At 46.2% G+C, this 22,429-nt stretch overlaps 1 protein-coding gene across 1 annotated transcript in view; it reads right to left on the bottom strand.

Moving 5' to 3' along the window:
- The window catches only part of LSAMP (limbic system associated membrane protein), a 1,028,083-nt gene extending 1,007,919 nt beyond the window's left edge, over positions 1-20,164 (bottom strand). The window contains exon 1 of the mRNA XM_064466267.1: positions 19,809-20,164. Coding sequence (XP_064322337.1) covers positions 19,809-19,875 — 67 coding nt within the window. The 5' untranslated portion in view covers positions 19,876-20,164. The remainder of the gene's footprint in view (positions 1-19,808) is intronic.
- Between the last annotated feature and the right edge of the window lie 2,265 nt (positions 20,165-22,429).

The following is a 22,429-nucleotide window of genomic DNA, read 5'->3' as shown; positions in this document are numbered from 1 at the left end:
CAGGAAGCACTCTTCCTGTGCTAACAGGAAGAGTTCCTGCTAACAACTTCCATCCTGGATGGAAGTGAGGAGCGCTGCAAACAGAGTGGGCGAAAAGGGCATGGCACAGCAGTTTGCACAGAAGGGTGTAGTAAGCCTACCAGCTCAAGAGGTGAGTTCAGTCGGTGGTCATCTCCCTCTCAGAAGGAGCTTAGGTATGGTATCCACCTGGTGGAAGGCCATGTCCTCTGCATTCACCAGGATGGATGTGGTAACCCAGACAGAGCTCCCATGAAAACATGCAGCCACCCAGGTGTCAGGGTGCAGAGAGTGCCAGAGCCTTTCACTGGTGATGAACAGATGGCAGCAGTGAGAACAGCTCTGTGAGATATGACCAGGTGAACTATCTGCTCAGCCTGGTGGCAGAGCTACAAGAGGAAGTAGAAAGGTCAAGGAGAATCAGGGAGTCAGAGAAAGAGCTAGTCTGGGGGAACCATGCTCTGCCCTCCCTGAGACAGAAAGAGGAACAGGCACCAGAAAAGAAAAACAAGATCAAGGGGATCCTGTACCCTCCCCCCTGAAGGGTGGAGGTAGTAGCTTAAAGGAAAGGAGTGAATGGGGGCAAGTCCACGCTTGGGGCAGCAGGCAAACAACCTCCTTGCCCACCTTGCCTTCCCAGGTGCTTCTGTACCACAGGCAGGAGGCTCTGGATGTGGAAGTCCAGACAATGGATGAGGTGGATGACAATCCATCTACACCAGAGGTATGACCAAGGTCAGAAAGGCCTACCCTCCATCTCACGACCACTGCCATGAAGAAGAAAAGATGGGTTATAGTAGTAGGTGACTCCCTTCTGAGTGGTCCAGTATATGAGACAGACCCTCCTCTTAGGGAGGTCTGCTCTCTCCCTGGGTCCTGGGTTAAGGACATCAGTAGGAAACTTTCTAGCTTGGAACAGCCCTCAGACTATTATTACCCATTACTGCTCTTCCATGTGAGTGGTGGTGAAGCCACAATGCATAGCCCAAGGGCAGTCGTCCAGTTGTGGGCAGCAGCGCTGGAAGAAACAGATGGATCCAGTCTATTAATACATGGCTCTATGGCTGGTATCATCACCACAATTTTGGGTTTTTCAATAACGGGATGGCCTGCACAGTACCAGCTTGCTGGCATCAGAGGGGATTCACCTTTCTTAAAGTGGGAAGAGGGTCTTTGCTCACAAGCTAGCAGGGATCATTGACAGAGCTTTAAACTAGACTCAAAGGTGGAGAAGGATAATATCAGGCTTGCCTGTGACAAGCTGTGGGATGACACGCTAAGGTTGGTGGGACAGGGTGCCAGCAAGGTCCCTCAGCCTGTTGCTCTGAGATGTGCTGGCTACACTGCAACACACTTTAAGTCTTCTGGATATGAGCCAGGGGCTCCCGAGGTAACAGGACATAACAGGGAAATACCAGTGAAATACCTCAAAGGAATTAAGGGGTGTTCCTCTAAGAAGGTGACATGGCCAACAACCCAGCTGAAGTGCCTCTACTGCAATGCACGCAGCATGGGCAACAAACAGGAGGAGTTGGAAGCCACTGTGCTGCTAGAAAGTTACCGAAACTTGATGGGACAAAGCCCATGACTGGAGTGCAGCTATCGATGGCTACAGGCTGTTCAGAAGGGATTGGCGAGGAAAGAGGGGTGGAGGCATTGCCCTCTACATCAAGAAATGGATGAAGTGTGAAGAGTTGTCTCTGAAGAATAGCCATGATCAGATTGAAAGCTTATGGGTAAGAATCAGAGACTGAGGCAACAGAGGAAACCTTGCGGTTGGTGTCTACTACAGGCCACCCAGTCAAGGGGAGCCTATGGACAAAGCCTTCTTACTCCAGCTACAGGAGGCACTGTGCTTAGAGGCACTCATCCTGATATCTGCTGGAAAAGTGGCAAGGTGAGCTATAGGCAATCCAGGAGACTAGTGGAATGCATTGAGGATAACTTCTTAAGCCCTGTAATAGACAGTCTTACCAGAGGGGATGCAACACTGGACCTGTTTGTCACAATTGCAAGTGAGGCAATCAGTGTCAAGACTGGAAGCAGCCTGGGCTGCAGTGATCATGCACTGGAGTCTGCAGTCCTGAGGGGTATGGGTCAGGCAAAGAATAGGTTCAGGGTCCTGAACCTTAGGAAAGAAAGCTAGCAGCTCTTCAAGGAATTAGTCAATAGGACCCCCTGGGAAACTGCCCTCAGGTACAAGGAAGCAGAATAGAGGTGGCAGATCTTTAAAGACGCTTTCCGTAGAGCACAACAGCTCTCAACACCCAGGTATAAGAAATCAGGAAAGGAAGGCAAGGGACTGGCATGGGTGAGCCAACTCAGTTTAGTTTAGGTAGCAACTTTAGTTTGCTGGTCAAAATAAAGGGCAAGAAGGAAATGTACAGGGACAGCTATCCTGGGAAGAGTATAGGGTTGCATAGGGATGGGGTCAGGAAGGCCAAGGCACAGATGGAGCTGAACTTGGCAAAGGATGCAAAGGATAACAATAAGGGCTTCTACAGGTATGTCAGCCAGAAAAGGAAGGTCAAAGATAACATACCCCTGTGATGTTGCCAGACTGGCAAACTGGTAAGAATGGATGAGGAGAAGGCTGAGGTACTCAACAACTTCTTTGCCTCAGTCTTCACCGTCAACTTCTCTTCCCACACGTCTCGAGTGGATGGACTGCAAGGCAGGGTCTGGGGGAGCAAAGTCCCTCCCACTGCAAAAGATCGGGTTTGTGACCACCTGAGGAACCTGGACATACACAAGTCTATGGGACCTGACAAGATGCATCCTAGAGTCCTGAGGCAACACGCTGATGTAGTTGCCAAGCCACTTTCCATGATATTTGAAAAGTCACAGCAGTCAGGTGAAGTCCCTGCTGACTGGAAAAACGGAAACACTGCACCCACTTTTAAAAAGATTAGAAAGGAGGACCCTGGGAACTACCGACCCTATCAGCCTCACCTCTGTGCCTGGGAAGATCATGGAACAGATCCTCCTAGAAACTTTGCTAAGGCACATGGAGGACAGGGAGGTGGTTTGAAACAGCCAGCATGGCTTCATCAAGGGCAAGTCTTACCTGACCAAACTAGTGGCCTTCTATGACGGAGTGACTACATCAGTGGATAAGGAAAGAGCTATAGATATAATCTATCTGGATTCTGTAAGGCCTTTTACACGGTCCCCCACAGCATCCTTCTCTCTACCTTGGAGAAATATGGATTTGAAGGGTGGACTGTTCAGTGGATAGGAATTGGTTGGATGGTCACATCTGGAGGGTGGTGGCCAATGGCTCTGTGTCCAGATGGAATTGGTGACAAGTGATGTCCTTCAGGGCTCTGTATTGGGACCAGTCGTGTTTAATATCTTCATCAATGACATAGTGGGATCGAGCGCACCCTCAGCAGGTTTGCAGAGGACACCAAGATTAGTGGTGCGGTTGACACACCTGAGGGATGGGGTGCCATCCAGAAGGACCTGGACAAGCTTGAGAAGTGGGCCCATGTGAACCTCATGAGGTTCAACAAGGCCAAGTGCAGGGTCCTGCACCTGGGCTGGGGGATGAAGAGACTGAGATTGAGACCAGCCCTGTGGAGAAGGACTTGGGGGTACTGGTGGATGAAAAGCTGGACATGAGCCGACAATGTGTGGTCACAGCCCAGAAGGCTAACTGTATCCTGGGCTGCATCAGAGGAAGCATGGTCAGCAGGTCAAGGGATATGATTGTCCCCCTCTAGTCTCCTCTGGTGAGACCTCTCCTGGAGAACTGCATCCAGCTCTGGGACCCTCAGCACAGGAAAGACATGGATCTGTTGGAGCAGGCCCAGAAAAATCCAGAGTCCAGAGGAAGACCAGAAAAATGATCAGAGGGATGGAGCAACTCTCCTGTGAGGACAGGCTGAGAGAGTTTGGGTTGTTCAGCCTGGAGAAGAGAAGGCTGTGGGGAGACCTTATTGTAGCCTTTCAGTACTTAAGGGGGGCTTATAAGAAAGATGGGGACAAGCTTTTTAGCAGGGCCTGTTGGAATAGGAAAAGAGATAAAGGTTTTAAGCTAAGAGAGTAGATTTAGGTGAGATATAAGGAAGAAATTTTTTACTATGAGGGTGGTGAAAGACTGGAACAGGTTGCCCAGAGAGGTGGTAGATGCCCCACCTCTGGTAACATTCAAGGTCAGGTTGGCCAGGGCTCTGAGCAACCTGATCTAGTTGAAGATGTCCCTGCTCACTGCAGGGGGGTTGGACTAGATGGCCATTAAATGTCCCTTCCAATCCAAAGTATACTATGATTCTGTGGTTTTGCAAACTGGTTTCATTCAAGCTTGCTCTGCCCTCTACACTCAAGTTCCCCAATTAGCTGGGAAGACACTAAAATGCAGAAAAGTTTTGCTGCAAAATTTCTCAACAGATTCAGCAGTGATGCCCATGCAACAAACAAGGATGTAACACCAAGCTTAAATGAAAGGGATACTCTTATGTCAGGCTACATGCTGGTACCTCATGTATCTTCCTAATGTTAGGGTTTTGCTACTAAGGGGTCAGTACCAGTCTCCAACAATTTCAGAAGAACAAAAGTGTCCATTCTAGTTGGTGAAGGCATAAAAGGAAAGAACTGTTCTCAATCCAGAAGAGAAGTAGCCAGTCTTCAGTTTTAAAGCAAATCTTCTAGATGTAAATCGCTGCATTATTTAAGTTTATTGAACATCTAACACCAGGAAATGTGCAATTCATGAAATTTTCAGTGAAGATGTACGAATGAGACTTTCCTATACATTTTTAAAATGTGAAATTATCAAAGTTTTATGCAGTGTCGACTTTGGCCATATATGGTAGAGTTAATTGAAAGTGCAATTCTAGCTTTAAAAGGGTCCCCATGAAAGTAGCAATGTGTGTTTTATTGTCTTTTATTCATTTGCAACTCAAAGGTGCCCAAGTTTATACATGAAAAAGTGTTTCTTCTAACTGCCAGCCTGTGCTGCAAGACACTAGTGAATCTGAGAATCGAGTTAAATGCTTTGTTTCTTGTGCTTATATCACCAGTTCTATAGTTTCTGCAAGCTAAATAACGTGCCCAGCTAATGCAACCCTTAAGCCCCAGATCAGACCTCATAAGAAATTTGCTGTCGTGATGGGGAGGATTGAAGATCCTCCATTCGAAGTACCCTTGACGAAAGGAAGAAACCAGACAGGAACAAACTGCATTTCACAGCGCCAGCAGAAAGCAAAAGGATAAAGGTATCCTCACTCAGGAGGGCAGAACGTCAGAATTTTCTTAGCCAGAAGTTGGAAGAGGGACTGCAGAGGACAACTAAATCAAACAACATATCTTTAGTCTCCTAGAGAGAGACAGTGTAAATCCAGCCTGAAGCCTCTGTTCCCTGGAATTGGATTAGGGACTCCACATTGGGTCTACCTAAATCAGACAAGTAGCCCTTACAGCTATTTTTTTCTTCTTTGTTTTGCATTAACACACACACAAAAAACCCCCAAAAGCAAGCAAAACTTCAAGAGGTGCTAGGCAGCCTTCTACCCCACAACAACAAATAAGGCCATAGACCAGAACTTTAAATTCAATGCAGAATTTATGGTTTCCAACATATATTAGGTCTTAACTTCTGGGTATGTCCCTGGTGCAGTGGGTAGACATCATAGAAGTTGTTGGGTTATACTGCTTTGCTACAAAACCGTCTTTGGTCTCTTGTTTCAGTCATAAAGCTGCAGCAGCAGGAAACAGGAAAACTGGGATATTTAATTAAAGTTTAGTACAGGGTTATGAAAGAAAAGGCCCAGGCCTCCCCCTTGCTTGCAGTTCCAGTGAGGCAACATCAGGAGGAAAAAATTAGTTATACTGACTGGAGGCTGCAGGGCAGACACCACACTGCACATTTTGCAAATGCAACAGAGCTGCCCACCAAGGGCACAGGGGTTTGGTCAGGAATTTGGAGCTCTCTGTTCTATGGCCACAGCACCATCCCCACTGTATCGCCTGCTGAAATACCTGCAAGGACCATGCCTGGCTAATGCTACTTCGGCCCACAGAGCCAACAAGCACTCCCCTGCCATCCGCTGCAACAAGTGGGGGCTCTCCCGCAGCCTGCCCTTCAGTGCAGCAAGCCAAAGCACAGAGACATGGAGCTCATGTGCCTTTGGCAACATGAGCTTGTTCCCCTGTGTTTGTGCAGCACATGCAGATGTTTTTGTTCACCTCCTATCTAGCAATTAATGCAAGCCCCACACCAAATACTGGAAGTTACAGAGCTCTGGCTAATGTGGCTAAAAGTGTCACTTGGAGGGAAAAAAAGAGTAGACACCTCCAAAACAAATCAGAACCAAGGGATTAATGTGCTTTTTAAACTGTGGGATAACCAGATTCCAGATCCTCCTCTATTTTGGAGCAGAAACATAGACCTGGATGTCTGATATTGCACTGGCTTAAAATCAGCATCTGCTTCTTTCAGAAAGGCCTTCCTTGCCATGAGAAATCCTTCCTTGTAGCAATTTTCATTAAACATCCACACTTTCCCAAGAAGTATCTGTTCTAGTGTATTTGCATTGTCATTTTTACAGCACCAACTCTGACTACTAAAAATAGTAGTTACTAAATAGCGTCAATCCACTTTTTTTTTACTTCATTCAACCATACATATAACAATAAACCAAAATAATTTTTCACTTGAGAAGTCTCCCTTCCAATGAACATCATTACTAAGTAATATCGCTGTTAGATATCTAGACCTGGAGTTTTGGAGAATGGATGCCTAGGTTATTTTAGATCTTGGATTTGAAATGCTAGATTTTTCTTCCAACATCCAGTACATAGCAATACAACCACAAATTTGCCACCAACTGCCCTCTTCCTTATAGCATTCTGGGCCCCATTTTTCCTTTCAGAGTTACAGCTCATGCAACCCACAAAGCAACCCCACAGCTCTATCCTGTACAATCAGTTGCATGAATCTGTTTCGAGGCCTCCTGCTGCTGTGACATTGCACCAATATCTAAAGTAGGCGGCAGCATCATGCTCTGACTCAACAGCTGGGTGTGAAGCGACAAATGTTCTGCTGGGGTTAGAATGAGATTAGCAAAAATCCCACGGAACAATGATTAAAAGGTGCTGTAACGAATCCATTTGCTGCATGCTACAAACACAATTACTAGACAAATTATCTCTCTCTCACCCCACTCCTCTCTCTGCAGTGAGCCAGGACTGAGAACCCTCATCCTTCGGGCTCCAAACATATAGTCCAGCTTTTCAAAAGATACTGCCTTTGATTAACGGTAGCAGCAGTAGCTCTCTATCTCCCTCCATGAGTTATGCCACTAGAGGGCACACAGATTGCCTAAATAATACCTAGAAAACATTAGGTGCATTGGTCTTTGGGCCTGTATTTCAAGTTTTCCATCTTCATGAGCATGCATCCTACCATCCAACAGCAACTCAACTCTGCCAATACAGATTCTCACCTTTGGAGTCTCCAATCTTCTCCCTTTCTTCATCCCTTACTGAATTTCTCACATCTCCCTGTTTTCCCATTCTGGCAAAAATGCAGCCAACTAACCCTACCTAAAGCCAAGGTGGGATTTTGTATTCTGTCCGGGACTTACATACTTCTTAAAGAGGAGATTGTAAAATGAAAAATCAGGAAATTTGGTGCTGTAGACTTAAGTCTACAATGTTCATCGTCCCTGGTTGGTTGCCAGAGCCTAACTGCACTCCCATTGCACTAAATCTGAGCTAACAAGCTTTCCCACTCTGTCAGGGAGTAGGCGGTAAAGATGTCATTACCACCAGACACCTTGCACGTACCAAGGCTAGTGCTAATTCCAAGCTAAGATGCATCGATTTCCAATCAGGGTCAGATGTCTCTACACCTTTTCTTCCTGGCACTGCTGGGCTGGGCTGCGGAGACCCTCAAACTGGCCCTGCACAGACTGGGAAAGAACCAACACCATTTACCAGTCTGGACTGCACGCAATGCAAAATAGTGCTCCTTGCTTCCTGCCCAGGAAACAGATTGCAATTTGCATAGTCCTGTACCTGAGCTAATAAACTATGATGAACTCTCTCTGGGTCTGCATCCATGGCACAAATAAGCTTCAGTCTGGATAACACCCATTATGTATCCTGGCTCTTTCACTTAAGCTGCATACCTTTTACCTCTGGAAGTCCACAGTGCCAGACGGCACAGCAACCACTACAAAACTTGCTATCAATTCAGCCTGTTCTCTTCACATAAAAGTGTTAAGCTGAGCAGCCAACACCACCCATTTAGCTTTCACTATTCCGTTTCTGTTGTAAGCAAGATAAAGGCAAACCAGCTGCCTGATTCCCCCCTGCCACCAATCAACTTGGTCATCTCTTACCATCTTGTTCCACCTCTGCCTGCCTTGTGGGCCCACCTCCCTCCAGTTAACAGATGGCCCTGCAAGGGCTCAGCTCTTGTGACATGCCAGGAATACTACAAGCTCAACATCAGCTTCCGAGCCTGGAAGGACTAGTCCACTGTTCAGTTACCATTTTTAAAATGTGTGAGATAAAGAAAGAACTGAGGATATATATATGTATCCTATGTGGCAATGGGAAACCCGACAAAGCCTAGCAGATAGGACAAAGTTACCCATATTGGGACTTCCTTTTATTAGGTGTCCAGCAGACTGCTGTTGTCCACCTATCAGATTAATCTGAACAAACATCCCACTAAAAGAAAGAGAAAAAGTCTGAGTTAAGCAGTTGATAACCAGGATTTCATTTGTTAATATAGCAGAAGACTTGCTCATGAGTCTGTCTTGCACCAGTATCTGCGTCATAGTAGAAATAATACAAGGCAAGAAAGAAAAATGCTTTAAAGAATATGGTTCTTTGTCAGACTGAAAGTATTAGCTGTGATTCAGAAATTAATGACAGCATAAAAATCTATTAAGGCATCTAGACTGTCTCTCAAGGGACCTTTTCAAGCTTGTAGTGCATGGATTATTCTCCAGGGCTCTGCCCAGCCAAACTTCAGCTATCCCAAATGACAGCAATTCCGCCACAATTCTTAACAAAGCTATTTCAACACCTAATCTCTTTCTTCCATTAAGTATTTTTCTCTCCTGCCAATTTTTTTCTTTTCCCTCCTCCAAATTCTCTACCATGAGAGACACTTCTAGCTTTCAGTCCACACTAGACAATTCTTCACGCCTTCCCAGTATGCCTAGATCATTAGCATAGCTCCTCTTTAGTAATTTAGCCAAAACAGCTATATATTTAGCTCTCACAAGCATTCCTCATAAGTCAGTCCCTCCAACCCCTTAATCATTCTCCTTGCAATCCTCTGAATTCCCTCTAATTTTGTTTACATCTTTATGGAATTGAAGTGCCCGGAACACAGCGCTGTAAACAACAACAGCTCGTTATCTGGCTAGACTGTAATTCCGGTGATCACAGCACAGTCCCTGCACATGCCATGCACACACAGACACATACACGTGCTCACCCTCTGGTTCAGACATGGCATTGCTATGAGATGCGAGTCCCGCGTGACAGAGGTTTCCTCCTCCCCAGTGACATCAGCTGGGCCTCTTTCAATGAAATCCAATTCCAAACAAAAGTGGGGGTAGAACTTCTGTAGAGACTTTAAAACTTTTGTTTAGAAAAGCCTTCTTGTGAATTTGCTCCACTGTTTTCTCCAGTTTTACACTTCCCAGTCTGTCCAGGAATGGTCACAAGCCAAACAGAACAAATGTTCCCATTATCCAACACAAACACCATCCACAACACGACCTAAAACCCTTCCACATAACGCATGCTTCTCAGGTTCCAGTTCCATCAAGCAGGTGTGGGTCCCATCAAAAAAGGGCCACTCTTACTTTTGAGACACGGAGGCAAGAATGGTAACAGGGGTTTCCCTGAGCGGTTTCCCCTCAGGGAAATTGCATCTAACCCTTGGCTGAGAGGGCCAGGACTACCACACTCCTTGCTGGCTGTACAGAAAACCCTTTCCAAAAGGAATAGTAGCAGGAGAAGGTCAGACCTAGCACCCCAGGGAAATAAATGGAGTGATATATCCCTAAGGATGCTCTTTCAGCTCTTTGCAGACTCAAGACAGACACCAGCTACTGGCTGCATGCAGGTTATATTTTCAAGTTTTTCATCACACTTATGAAGGCCACTATTCTCAGAACTTTTTTGTTTTAGGTGATAGTTGAGGCTTTGATGTAATCTTATGACAGAAGATAACACATCACAGAAAAGCCTTTAAGCACTCGTGCCTTAATCTGTTCTTGAAACTTGAGTTGGGATTTTTCCAACAAAACACCTTTTTTTCCTTATTATAAAAATGCCAATTCAGTGAGGCAGAAACATTCTGCAAAACTTCTGTTTCCTTCAACAAACTTCTGGTGAATTTCAGGCAGTGTTCAGTAAGAAACATTCCAAGGTTCCTGCCAGCTCCCAGGACATCTGTGGGGTAGCCAAGACACCAAGGAAAGGTGGGAACTCCACAAGGTGGCTTCTTCTAGATCAAGGTCCTCCTAAGCCTCCCCCGGTAACAATTTCAAAGCCTCTTCTCATATAGCATCCCCAGGTCTGCCTGAACCTCAAAGTTGGCACTCTAGGGATCCCTGCTATGTGGCAAAGAAAGCAGGGGCTTGAGGTCTTGTCTCCACGGTACCTTTCACACCGTCAGTCCTCCTTCACAGCAGCCCAAGCAACACTTCAGCACCAGGGACAGCTTGGGCCAACTTGTTTTGCTTTTTTGTGGTTGGTTGGGTTGCTTTGGGCAGCAGGAGGAGGGAAAGAAAGAGACCAGAAACTCTTCAGGTTGACCAGGGGATGAGCAAAGCCTACAAGCTGGGGTCTTGTGAGGTCCCTTGAAGCCTGAAGAAAAGCCTGCTGCTACAAAGCTTTACATCAGGACAGACAGAGCAAGGCCAGCCAGAATGGCCTTTTCTCTCTTTCCTCTGTGCACACAGCAAACCAGAAGAGAAGGAAGACTCTGTACTGCTGACCTTAGCTCTAGGTCCCTCTGGGGCAATGCCACAGCTCATTTACCTCATGCAGCAGCCTGATTTCCCCACCCCTACCCCCACACCCGCAGCTCAATCTGTTGCAGCTCTGTGGCCGCTGGGTAGTACACAAACCGGTCACCAGTAGGCATCTAGGATAGATGGAAATGGAGGAGAGGTTCTGTACACTCAATTTAGCTCTCACCATTTCCTACCTTCTCTCTTAGCAAGCCTAGACTACAGGCAGCTCTTACACCACTTTGGCTAGTATGATTAAAATTTTTCTCTTTGAATCACTGAGAAATTAGTTAGTAAAATCCCTAACCCTGATACAGCACAAAGACTCTTCCAGGCAAATAGTTTTCTTCCCTCTACAGAAGATCTAGAACAAGTGCAGAACATCTCACAGGGGCATGCCTGCAGTCAGATCTATCCTGCTTTTACTCAGCTAGCTAAACCCATGAATTGACAAAACACAGGTATGCTGGACAGAATCTGTTCTGTTGAGGTAGTTAAACCAGCAAGGCTGTGTTAATGCAGGTACAGCCGAAGTGCAGACTTGCTAGTTTACTGGTTCAGGTTGCATCCAGCCCAGAAATCCTTTGCTCAGGCAGTACGCACTAGCATAGCTACATAAGAAAGGTTGGCTCAGTCAAGTTGTACTATTTTTGAATATGTCAGTCTAATTAAGAGAGTGCAGCTTGCATGTGTAAGAAAGCCTCCTTTTATCCTCTTCCTCCTATTCCCAGAAACACTCCCATGAAAGTGCAGGAGTCAAACATGTCCTACACAGTATTTCATGCCCAGGTGACTGAAGCGTGACTAAGTTGCCACCTTACACTGAGGCTATCAGAAAAATGAGGGGGGGTAGCCAAGCCACAGTAACAATTCTGTTTCACTGCACAAGCGCTTGCCATGTCAAGATAGGATGCAAATCTGCTATGAATAATGGTCACTCCAAAAGTATACACAGCTACACAGATATCCCTATCAGTAATCATGCTGCATTCACCTACTGAACTAACATTTAATAACATCTCCCTTGCACAAAACACAACTCTGAACTAGATTTGTTAACATGGCACAAGCATCTTTACCATACAACTTATGCATTTGGTCACATGCACACACACACACACACACACACACAGATCTGTATCTCCACCATCACCTTCTGTTCTGCACATGCATCTTCTCAAAAGCCAAAGAAGAGACACTAAAAAGCCTCTGGTTATACCTTCATGCACAGACCATATATACAGGCATAAAGAAAACTGGATGTTCTGATACAAGTGATCCCATTGTACAAGAAGGTAGCTTTATGAGGCAAAGAGCATGTACTCGTACAAGCAGATGGACCCACAGTGGCACAAGTCGAAACATGTTCACACATCAAAAACCCCATGGATGCTCCTTGAAATAACCCCTCCTTCCCGCAGGCAAATCATTCAGCTGCAAATCCCTCCTTTGTCAGACCCTCAAGTATATATCCACACAGTCAGCTTCACCAACACCACACAAGTGGAAGTCAGGTAACACAGTGCATTGGCTGCAAGGCTCACTGTCAGAAAGACCCTTGCTCTCCCTCTTGATGTAGCTTTGAGTCAACTGCTGAAGGCCAAGCAGAGCCAGGCTCCGTGCAGGTGCATCAGCCAGAGGGAATGCAGAAGAATATTAATAGTTATTGTCCTAGTGGGTTGTAAGGATTAATTGGTTCTAGCCTGCAACTCACCATCAATATAAGTGTGAAGAGGCAGAGGGGAGGGAGCTGATTACACACTTATATTGCATACTCATATCCCAGTGGCTGTGTGCTGATATGCTATTGATTTCCTGGCTGGAAAACTCCACAGCCTTCCATTTGTCTCCTTGCTTGTTCCCTCACTCATCCCACTGCTCATGACCTGCCTGCCACGTGTTCCCCCTCCCAACAGCCAAGAACACAACACCAGAAAAGGGACAGCTCTCCTCTTTGTGGGAAAGCTATACCCATAATAAGAAATTAAGAAACCTGCATCCATGAGGTTACAGAGAGGCAGACCTAGGGAAGGGAGCAGGTTTCAAGAACACGCCATCTTCAGAGGAGTTTCTTTTGCATGCTTTATATAACCTAGGAACTGCAAAAGCCCAGACTGTGAGCCCAAAGCTCCAATTATACTCACCTTTGCTTTAAGCCAAAGCCCTTTCTCCAAAGCCTACCTTCTGATGCCATCTTCTTTTTAAAAACAAACAAACAAAAGCTTCAAAAAACCACAACACACCAGCTTGCCTTAATTCGGTATGTATATGCTTGCATTGCCCCCAAAACCATCTCCTCCCAGAGATGCCATTCAACAAAGTCTAGTACCTCTACAGATGACAAACAGAGTGAAACCCTTTTCTGTGCTTGTGGGTGGCCAGTAAGCAGGCCTAATGTCAAGGGCGCTTTTGCCCCAGTAAGCAGTCATGCAGAATTTTTTCCATGAACTTTAAGACAGCAGATATGGCCAGCAAGACACTTCACTGTGAAGGCTCACAAGCCTTTGTGAGGGAGAATATTCCTTTGGCTCAGAGGAATTAAATTGCAGTCCACTGCAGTGCTGTTCCCTCTCCTTCCACACAGGTGAGCAGGGCAATGCTGCTTCACTGGCAGGAGACCTGCTGGAGGGAGCTCACAGGGAAACGCCTCAGTTTCCAGGATAAGCAGCATCAGCCAAAGCATCACAGTACGATGGCATAGCACATCTTCAAGCCTGGATTTATCATTTGTTTCCTGCCCATTTCTATAAGAATCATGAACTCCCAACATTTATTCTTCCTTTCCATGCAGGAAAGGAAGGGATCTCTGCCCTTCCCTGACACCAGGAGAGGCTGTCTCTCACACGCTCACACACACAAATCTCTATGTTGCCCTTAAATACTCCTTCTCAAAGTGGAACAAGATGGTCTGTGCCGAGCTTGATATTTCTGATTTTATCCCGGATAAAATGACAGCAGGAAGAGCACATCAGCTGTCAAAGCCGTTTCTGATAGGGTCTGAACGGCACACAAAACTATGGCACACGCTTCTTTAAGGAAAAAGTGATACTGAAGAGGCAAGATTCATGCTTCCTATAGGAGCTGCAGACAGCAAAACTCTACATCTTCCCAGCAGCCACCCTGTCCACAAAGGAGACAGTCTTTTGCAAAGCACATGACCACATATTCAAAGGCACACATGGAAGATTTTCCCCTGACTCTTCCGGGATGCCTTTGTCTGGTACCACGATGGATTTCACACAGATTATTCAGTCCTTTAACAACCTCTGTCAGCCAGTGACCTCAGCTGATCCTCTTCCACAAGAAAGCCCATCAGGTATTCATATCTGCCCAGAAAAGGAGGCTTCCCTTGCATTCACTCTTAATCACCTTTTGCCACCTGTTTTCACTTTACAGCATACAGGTCAGTAAGCAGTACTACAGCTCTTCAGCATCAGCACTACCTCTCCAGCCCTGCCCAGCCACACCAGCCTCTCCACGTAACTGCACAGAGCATCTAGCTGTTGCCGCAGGGGCTACACTGTATTTGGACCCACACATTAACATCCCTGCTTTACCCAATTCCTAAGCAAATCACTCTTGCACAAGGTAAATCTGTTGAGGGAAGGGGACAAGTCCACACCAGCAAAGCAAGGGCCTTGGTGTACCGGAAGCCTTACAGGAGGCACAGCTAACACACAGTAAGGATGTGAGCTTTAAAGCATTTGCTCTGCTATCAACCCAGTAGAACAGCAGCCATATTCCTCACCCTGACTGGAAGGAGATCTATTGCTTGCAGGTGAAAAAGGAGGTGAAAAGAGTGGCTCTTAAAGAACTTGTCTTCTCCTCAGACCACTAGTGTATGCATGGGTGCTTGGAGGAAGAAAAGAAGCGCCCACAACTGTAGGGACTAGGGTATTTGTTACAAGACTAGTAAAAGTCTCGTGTGAGAGGAGATCTCTGAGAATGCTCAGCTGCCTACTTAGAGGGCTTTATTATGATAAGTAGAAATTTGCTTCATCATAATAAAACCCTCTGAGTAGATAGATGAGTACTGAGATTTATAACAGCTAGGGGAAATTGGTCCTTACTGGTGTGGCAATTATTGACTCAAACGATCTGCAAGTTCTGGGATAGGACTAGCAGAAACACTTTGGATATCTTTTTAATGCTCCCTGTTTGAAGATAAAAAGCCCTCTCTACCTCTCTCCTATGTTAAGCCTGGAAGAAAGGTGTTTTGTTTTAGGTATTGAACCTCTTCATTATTTAAGTGAAGGCAAGGCAGCTGAGTGAGTCGTTACCTCATCAGCACAGTCCAGCCTGTGAGAGCTTATTCCCCTACCTTATTCGACAGAGAATTGAAAACAGATAGTAAGAAGAGTATATTGAGGAGAGCAGGAAAAGTAATATCTAAACGTTATCCAACTGCATCACAATCACACCATGCTGTCACCCATAGAGCAATGTCACCACTGTGTGCAATGTCACCACTTGCACACACACACTTTCCTGCTCCTCCCTCTCTTCTCCCCATCCATTACACATTATCAGCACAGAAACACTTGGGTACACGCTTCCATCCATATAGATTGCACAAACCTCGCGCATTAACAAACACCTCATTTTTCACATCCGCATTGCCCAGTAACGTTATAAAACATGAGACTTTACAGATAACATTTGTACTGCGTACCAACCTAAAGCATCATACTCTACTTACCCAAGTGCTTATGTGATTTTTTTTTCACCATACTCATTCCCCATTTATGAACACCCTTAAGCGGCTCAAAAAATACATAATAAATAAATGCTGCCTGTACTAGGCAGGCCAGTTCTGCACATCCTTTCCTAAAGCATCTACTTCACTAAATTGGCTCTGGAGGTATCTTAATTTATTTTTTTTTAAAAGCACAAAATCTCCTGCAATTAACAAATGAGGTGGGTTTGTAGGGGAGGTTCGTTAAAACAAGCTGGGAGTTTTTACAAAATCGCTGATTTGAAACAGCTGTTATTTTTCAAGGGAAAGAGTTTGTTTAGGAGAATTTTCAGTGCAAAGCGATGCTGAAGAAAATGTTGTATAATTTGTTGAGGCATTCATTTTTTAAATAAAATGCTCAGGGGGGAAATCAGAATTACTTTACATGTTGACAGCTAAGTTAGAGTAATAGTTGGTAAAAGCAAAAGAAATCAACACAAAATTTTTCTAAATTATCAAAATGCAATTTTTGATAGACCCAAATAATTTGCTTCTCCTCCCCATCCCCACGCACCCGATTTTTGACTTGGGGGAAAAAAGAGGAAAGGAAAAAATTTCAGCTTTTGAGTCTAAGTCAAGAATGTGATCTTTATCAGAAACTACAAGGCACACCACGCAAATAGACGAATCCATTTGAGGGAAAAGCCGCAGCATGCCACTAGAAAATCCCACCCACCAGCACTGCTGGGGTGTGTAGGTACTTTTATTCCTCCAGCCACCACAGGGCAGGAAGGCCAGTGCACCACGCAGGAGGAACAACCGTCCCGCCTCTGAGCCACCTGCCTCCGAATGGGGACTGGAAGTGCAGCAGCAGGGAAACCTAAGAATCCCAAGCCATGAGATTAAGGAAACAGAGTGATCAGGAAAACAAACAAATCCTCTGTGCAGGACTCAGAGCCTCTAACCTAGGGGAGAAGGAGCAAAGCCTGTCCCTGTGCCAAAGTCCCCAAGCCCCGGCAGGTGGGGGACAGGCAACCCATTCCACGTCCCCTGGCAGAGGCACTGGAGGAGGCACGCTGTGTGGGCCACTTGGCACTGCGGAGCCTGTACGTGTCCTGCCAGCCTCAGCTGCGCTTCCTCCCCTGCACCCCCATCGCCTGCTATTCAGCCTCAGCTCGGCTGTGCCCAGCAGCGCCAGCATCGCTCCCCTTCACCCCCACATTTGCTGGTTTTGGGAGAACAGAAAAAGATGAGGAGCTGCGTTTGCGTTCACTGGTACACCCCCAAGTGGACAGCCAGGAAAAGGTGGCCAGAAGGCACAGACAAGTTTTGGGTAGCTTGCAGAGGTGCAAGCTCAGCTGGCTGTCTCTGGAGGGATGCTCTCAGAAAGCGCTTGGAAGTGGTCCGACTGGGGTCACTGCCTGTCAGAGCCAGTACTGCAGTTTCCTAGGGTAAAAGCTCCACAGAATCATGCTCAGCAGGGTTGCAGAAGTGTTCAAGGCTTGTTACCGCAGTTTTCAGTGAATAACAATTAATTTAAAAGAAGTGGGTTTTTTTAGCTTTGATTTGTTTTTTTAAGAGCACAACTTTCCCACCCCCTTTTAACTTCTTCAAATATCTTCAGGCTTGCTTGTGAGGTGCCCTGCTCCTCCAGCGCAGCTCCAATATTCCTGCTTCCCCACCCTCTCACCCTCCAGAGCGGAGAAAGGAAATTACTGCTGGCTATGAAACTAGATCCAGCGGTTGACTGGGTCTGGTTTATATCACATCTGAAGTTTGGGAGCAGTAGAACATGCAGCTCCATGTTTGCAACCTCCACCCCCATTCCCCCCCCCAAAACCCCCCACCCCCCATCCCTTCCCCAAACCCAGGGAGGGCAAGTGTATTACCTCTGCCTTCTCAGAGGGTACCTGGTAAGACAGCCCTCAAAAGACCTTCCCTGATGCCTTCAAAATCAGAATAGATGTGGCTGATATAACTGTGACAATAGTAACTCACTAAAAATAGAAGGTAAAAGCCTATAAATGCCTGTAGCCTGGCATAAGCTACAGCTCTAAGGAAGGACTAAAACAGCTCCTGGTTATGTTAGCATTGGGGTGCTCTGCTTGCAACTTGGAGAAGGCTTGTGCCTTGGAAACACTGCGTGGAGCAAGCGCCATGGACTAGAGGCTAGGAAATACGCATCAGAGAGAGAGGCAGTGTTCAGAGGCAATGTGATTTGCCAGTGTCTGCCTTCCTTGACAGGTCTGTGCCTACTCCTCCAGAGCAGAGTTCACATCAAGCTACGCAACTTCATTGCTGACATTAGCTACTTATGTTACACAAGTACAGGTTCTCCTCTCATACCACATACATCCTATGTGCTGGAAAAAGATCCTCCTCCCCTGCCTGAAATAGCCAGTTCACAGCAAGAAAGTCAGCTCAAAGGTGCTGGTGCTGGATTCACAATCCAGAGTTTGGAGAATGCAAGTTTGAGAGAAAATATGTGACAGTGAAAAGCATGTGTATGCAACACAGAGACAGAATAAGTGAGACTGTATAAAAAGGAGCACTCGCTAAATGTTAGAAGGTGGCAAAACCCAAGGGATTTTGCAGCAAGTGCATGTAGTAGTGAGAGGTAAGTGTGAGGTTGCAACAGAAAGCATGTGTATGACAGGGAGCATGCCTCTATGGGAATTTGCTTAGTAGACGCAAAATAGAAGAGGCCAGTGCATGCAAGAGTGTAAAAGTAAGAGCAAAGGGGAAGTGAGGATGCTGTGAGTGGGCATATCTCTGCGTATGGCACTCATGCACTACCATATGCACAAGAGAGTGAGAGAGGAGCGCTGTATGTGTGGTGAAGACAGCCAGAGCAAGATACCCTCTAAGCATGCAGCTCGCTGCGAAGGCAAGACCATGAAGCACAGAGTAGGCCAGATAGACTACATATATGTTCTTTATATATTCACCTATGTGTGTGTGTATATGTGTGAACGCATGCAGGCTTACAAGGCTGGTGCAGCAGAATAGGCAAGGGATTTTTAAATGCAAGCAACCACGAACACTAGTGTGCAGGATGGAGAGAGAGCATAAGAAAAGGCTTGAAGGAGGTGGGGGAGAGGAAGAGAGAACATGAGCGCAAAAGAGGCAGACTGGCACTCCAGGAATTGCATGTGCTAGGGAGTTAGAACTGTATGTGCCAGAGTGAATTTATTCATATTCCCTGCTATATTCAGGAGTGAGAGAGAGTGTGTGTGTGTGTGTGTGTGTGTGTGTGTGTGTGTGTGTGTATGTGTGTGTGTGAAGGACCACTGGTGTGTATAAGTGAGTGTGGATCATGTACAAACTGTGATTTGGAGGGCTATGATTATATGTACATGTGTGACATGTATTTATACATACAGCATGGGATGCATTAACCCTTAACTCATGTTTACAGAAAGCATCTCAAAATCAGCTAGCGTGCCTGTCATCACTTCAAACTAAATTCCATACTCACACTTGGCTCTTAAAGCAAGAAACCCAGCTGGCAATTCTCCACTGAACAAAATCTCATACCCAACAAATTTCTTTCTCCTGTCTTTCCTCTGTCACTCTCCTTTTTTTTCCCTGGTGGAGGGGAAGGACATAGTGTTTTCACAGACAGACCAGAGGCATAGAGGTTCCTCTAACCTCCCCCTCTCCAGGCAAAACCAAAGTAAAAATAAAACAGAAAAAAAAAAACCCCAAAGAAACTTAACACTGATCTCCTCTGGAAGGTGAAGAATCCAGGAGCATCAGTACTTGTGCTGAGAAACAGTCGCTGTGGATGGAAGGGATACCCACCTTCACCCACCCCTCTTTTCCTTTGCAAATCTTACTGTGCCCCCCCAACTCTCCCTCTGCACAATCAGAAATACGGCAGCAAAGTCAGTCACATGCAGTGCCCTCTAACCATAGGATTCACCAGCAGCGATCTCTCCTTGGCTTATTTCCTGGGGGGGGGGGGGGGGGGGTGGGAGGGGGGAAGGGGGAGAAGGTTTGGAGGGGAAGGAGGGGAGAGAGGAAGCTCCAGCTTCCAGCTCCATGTTTCAGGCCATCCTCAGTCCATCAGCCTCAATTCAAGCAGAGGGGTTGGAGGAGGTTGCAAGAAAGAACTCATCACATACCTTGCAAGGAGAAGAGGGACAGGAAGAATCCCAGCACCCAGATACTGTGCAGCCAGTAGGTCCTCATGCTTCTCTCTCACTCGCTCTGCTTCCTCTGCCTTTTTCTCCGTCTCTTCGCTTCTCTCTCTCACAATTTTTTTTTCCTTTCAAATAAAATGGGATTTGTGTCTCCCTTCAGTCCCCCTTGGCTCTGCTTTCCCAGCTCTGACAATCCAGTCGCAGTGAAAGCTGACCCACGGTGGCCAGATTCCCAAATAACCTCGCACTCTCCCCTTCAAGTGCTCGAGAAAGGGGGGGCCAGGTTAGATGCTTGCAGTAGCCTGTGCTGGCTGTAAACACAGAGAATCTCTCTGTCTCTCTCCTGCAGCTCCAACTAAATGCGACTGTACTTAAACAAGCAATGCCTTATAGGACAGCTCTCAGAGCAGAAAAGATCCCACCTCTGCCACCTAGTGTTGCAAGCCAGCTCATTTATTTTATTTTTATATATATAAATATATATATGTTATGCTATAGAAATATGGTTCTCTCATTCCTCTGCAAATGTATCTCCTGGATCACAGGTCTATAAGCCACGCTGGGCTCAGGAGCCCCTACGGCTCTGGCTCCAGCTGACATGGGGAGGCGATTCAGTGAAGGGATATTCCTCATCGCCACAACAAGAAACACAGCGGGGCAGGTTTGATTTCTCAGCAGAGTTCTGCTTGACAAATTCTGAAGCAAGGGTCGCTCTGATGCTGGTGTCACTGCTGGGCAGTACACAGGGGCCAGAGGGAGATTCAGACGCACTGATTGTAATTACAGAGCTGCCAAGGCCTCCAGGAAAAATAGCAAGCATCAGGCTGCATTAATCTTTGCTGGATCTCCTGTGACTTCTGTGCAATTTCAGAGGGACCAGGAGGAGTCCTTCCGTGTAGGAAATCCAGCTTGCAAAGCCACCATTTGGTCACAGAAGGCTTCTCCCACTACCCCTCTCCTTTCACATACAGGTTCCTCCTACCATATGTAGCATGAACTTCTTTTCCCAAGGAGTAATTAGCTCCTGTAGCTCTATTGCCCCCTAAAATCATTGCCTCTGGTGAGAGGAGCAGCAGTAATGAAATGCTACTTAACATTCACAGAGGGCTTTTAATCAGTCACTCTAGGCATTTCACAAAAGGGTCTCCTTTCACAGCTGGGGATGTGGAGGCAGTGCAGCTGTGCAACTTTTGTCCCTGGGATGCAGTGTGGCAGCCCAGGTGGGCCTCTCAGCCAGATGGTGGCCCCTCCTTGGGCCACATTGCCCCCTTCACAGCGGTGACCATGGCACCCTGTGAGGAAGCCGATGCTAAAGGATACCAATCTCCAATTTATACATTGCTGATGCGGGATGCTAAGGTAAGCGTGCACGTGTAGGAAAGGTGTGTAGGATTCTCGTCACTAATGATGCTGCTCCAGAAGTATTTCATATTAGACTGCTGCAGAGCAAGCTGTTCTTCTAACAGAATGCAAGAAGGCTGCCTTCCCGTGGGTTCTTGTCTGCTGTCTCCAAATTCCCCCTCACCCTGCTGTAATGAAAGCCAGACCTCACCATATCCCCTGCGACATCACCGTTGGAAAAAGAAATGGTGTGCGGTGAATAGCCCAGAAAAACGTGCTTGTTTCCTGGTGGACCAAAATGCACGCTGCAAGCAATGCAACGCAAAATGCATTCACTATCTGGCCTCGCTGGCTGCTGCCAGGTACCCTCTGCGTTATTTGTGCTTTTTCCCTATGGATGGGGTTGGGCATTACCTAATCACCATTTTTTAAGAGAAATACAGGAACAAAGTTACTTTTCAGCCTTCCACCCTCTTTTAAATGTGGTTGAAATCAGTTGAACTGAAAAATTATTGGGAGGAAGAACATGTGGACAAACAGATACACAGGCACTATCAGTTAGGCTTCATTTTCTAAGGAAACCAAACTAAAAATATTAGAGTGGGTTAAAGTCAACCGACTCCAGTCAGCTGGAGGAGCATGCTTCCTTTTCATGGTTTCCCTTTTAAATGGTTTTCATCCTCTGATACCAACAGAGCATGGTCTGAAAGAGAGCAGAAGCAAAAAATAGACTTGCTGCTGAAGATGTATTTGGAAGTTAACGTGCCAAAATCAAGTGGCGATAATCAGTTTGTAAGCTTGGAGCGGAAGACAGTTTTTGATTTTTGTTGCAGGAATCCCCACCAAGGTCTAGCACAGGTTCAGGGACCAGCTAGGCCAGCATCGTAATACCATACCAACTCTATAAATTTCTGACTCTTATCACTGCCTGTATGCTTGGCATCCCTCCTTTAATTTATCCTATACCTTCATCATCCTTTACCTGAATGCCCAACATCTACATCTGATATATTATACTGCATTATATCCATTCATACTCTTTCACAAGACTTTTCCTCAGTCCCATACATGGCCCCAAAGCTCATCTGCTATCAAACATCTATTCCAACATCCCAGATAACCACAGTCACATGCACAACCTCATCTCTCACCTACCTTACACACAATCCTACATGACCCCACAACCTTTCCACTTTCATCAGATCATTATACAACCATTCAAAGTCTACCTTACCTGCAGACTACTTCTTGTCACAACCCTA

Source organism: Phalacrocorax carbo, chromosome 1 (genome assembly GCF_963921805.1).
Source record: "Phalacrocorax carbo chromosome 1, bPhaCar2.1, whole genome shotgun sequence".
Lineage (NCBI taxonomy): Eukaryota > Metazoa > Chordata > Aves > Suliformes > Phalacrocoracidae > Phalacrocorax > Phalacrocorax carbo.
This window is presented reverse-complemented; position numbering and strand designations above follow the sequence as displayed.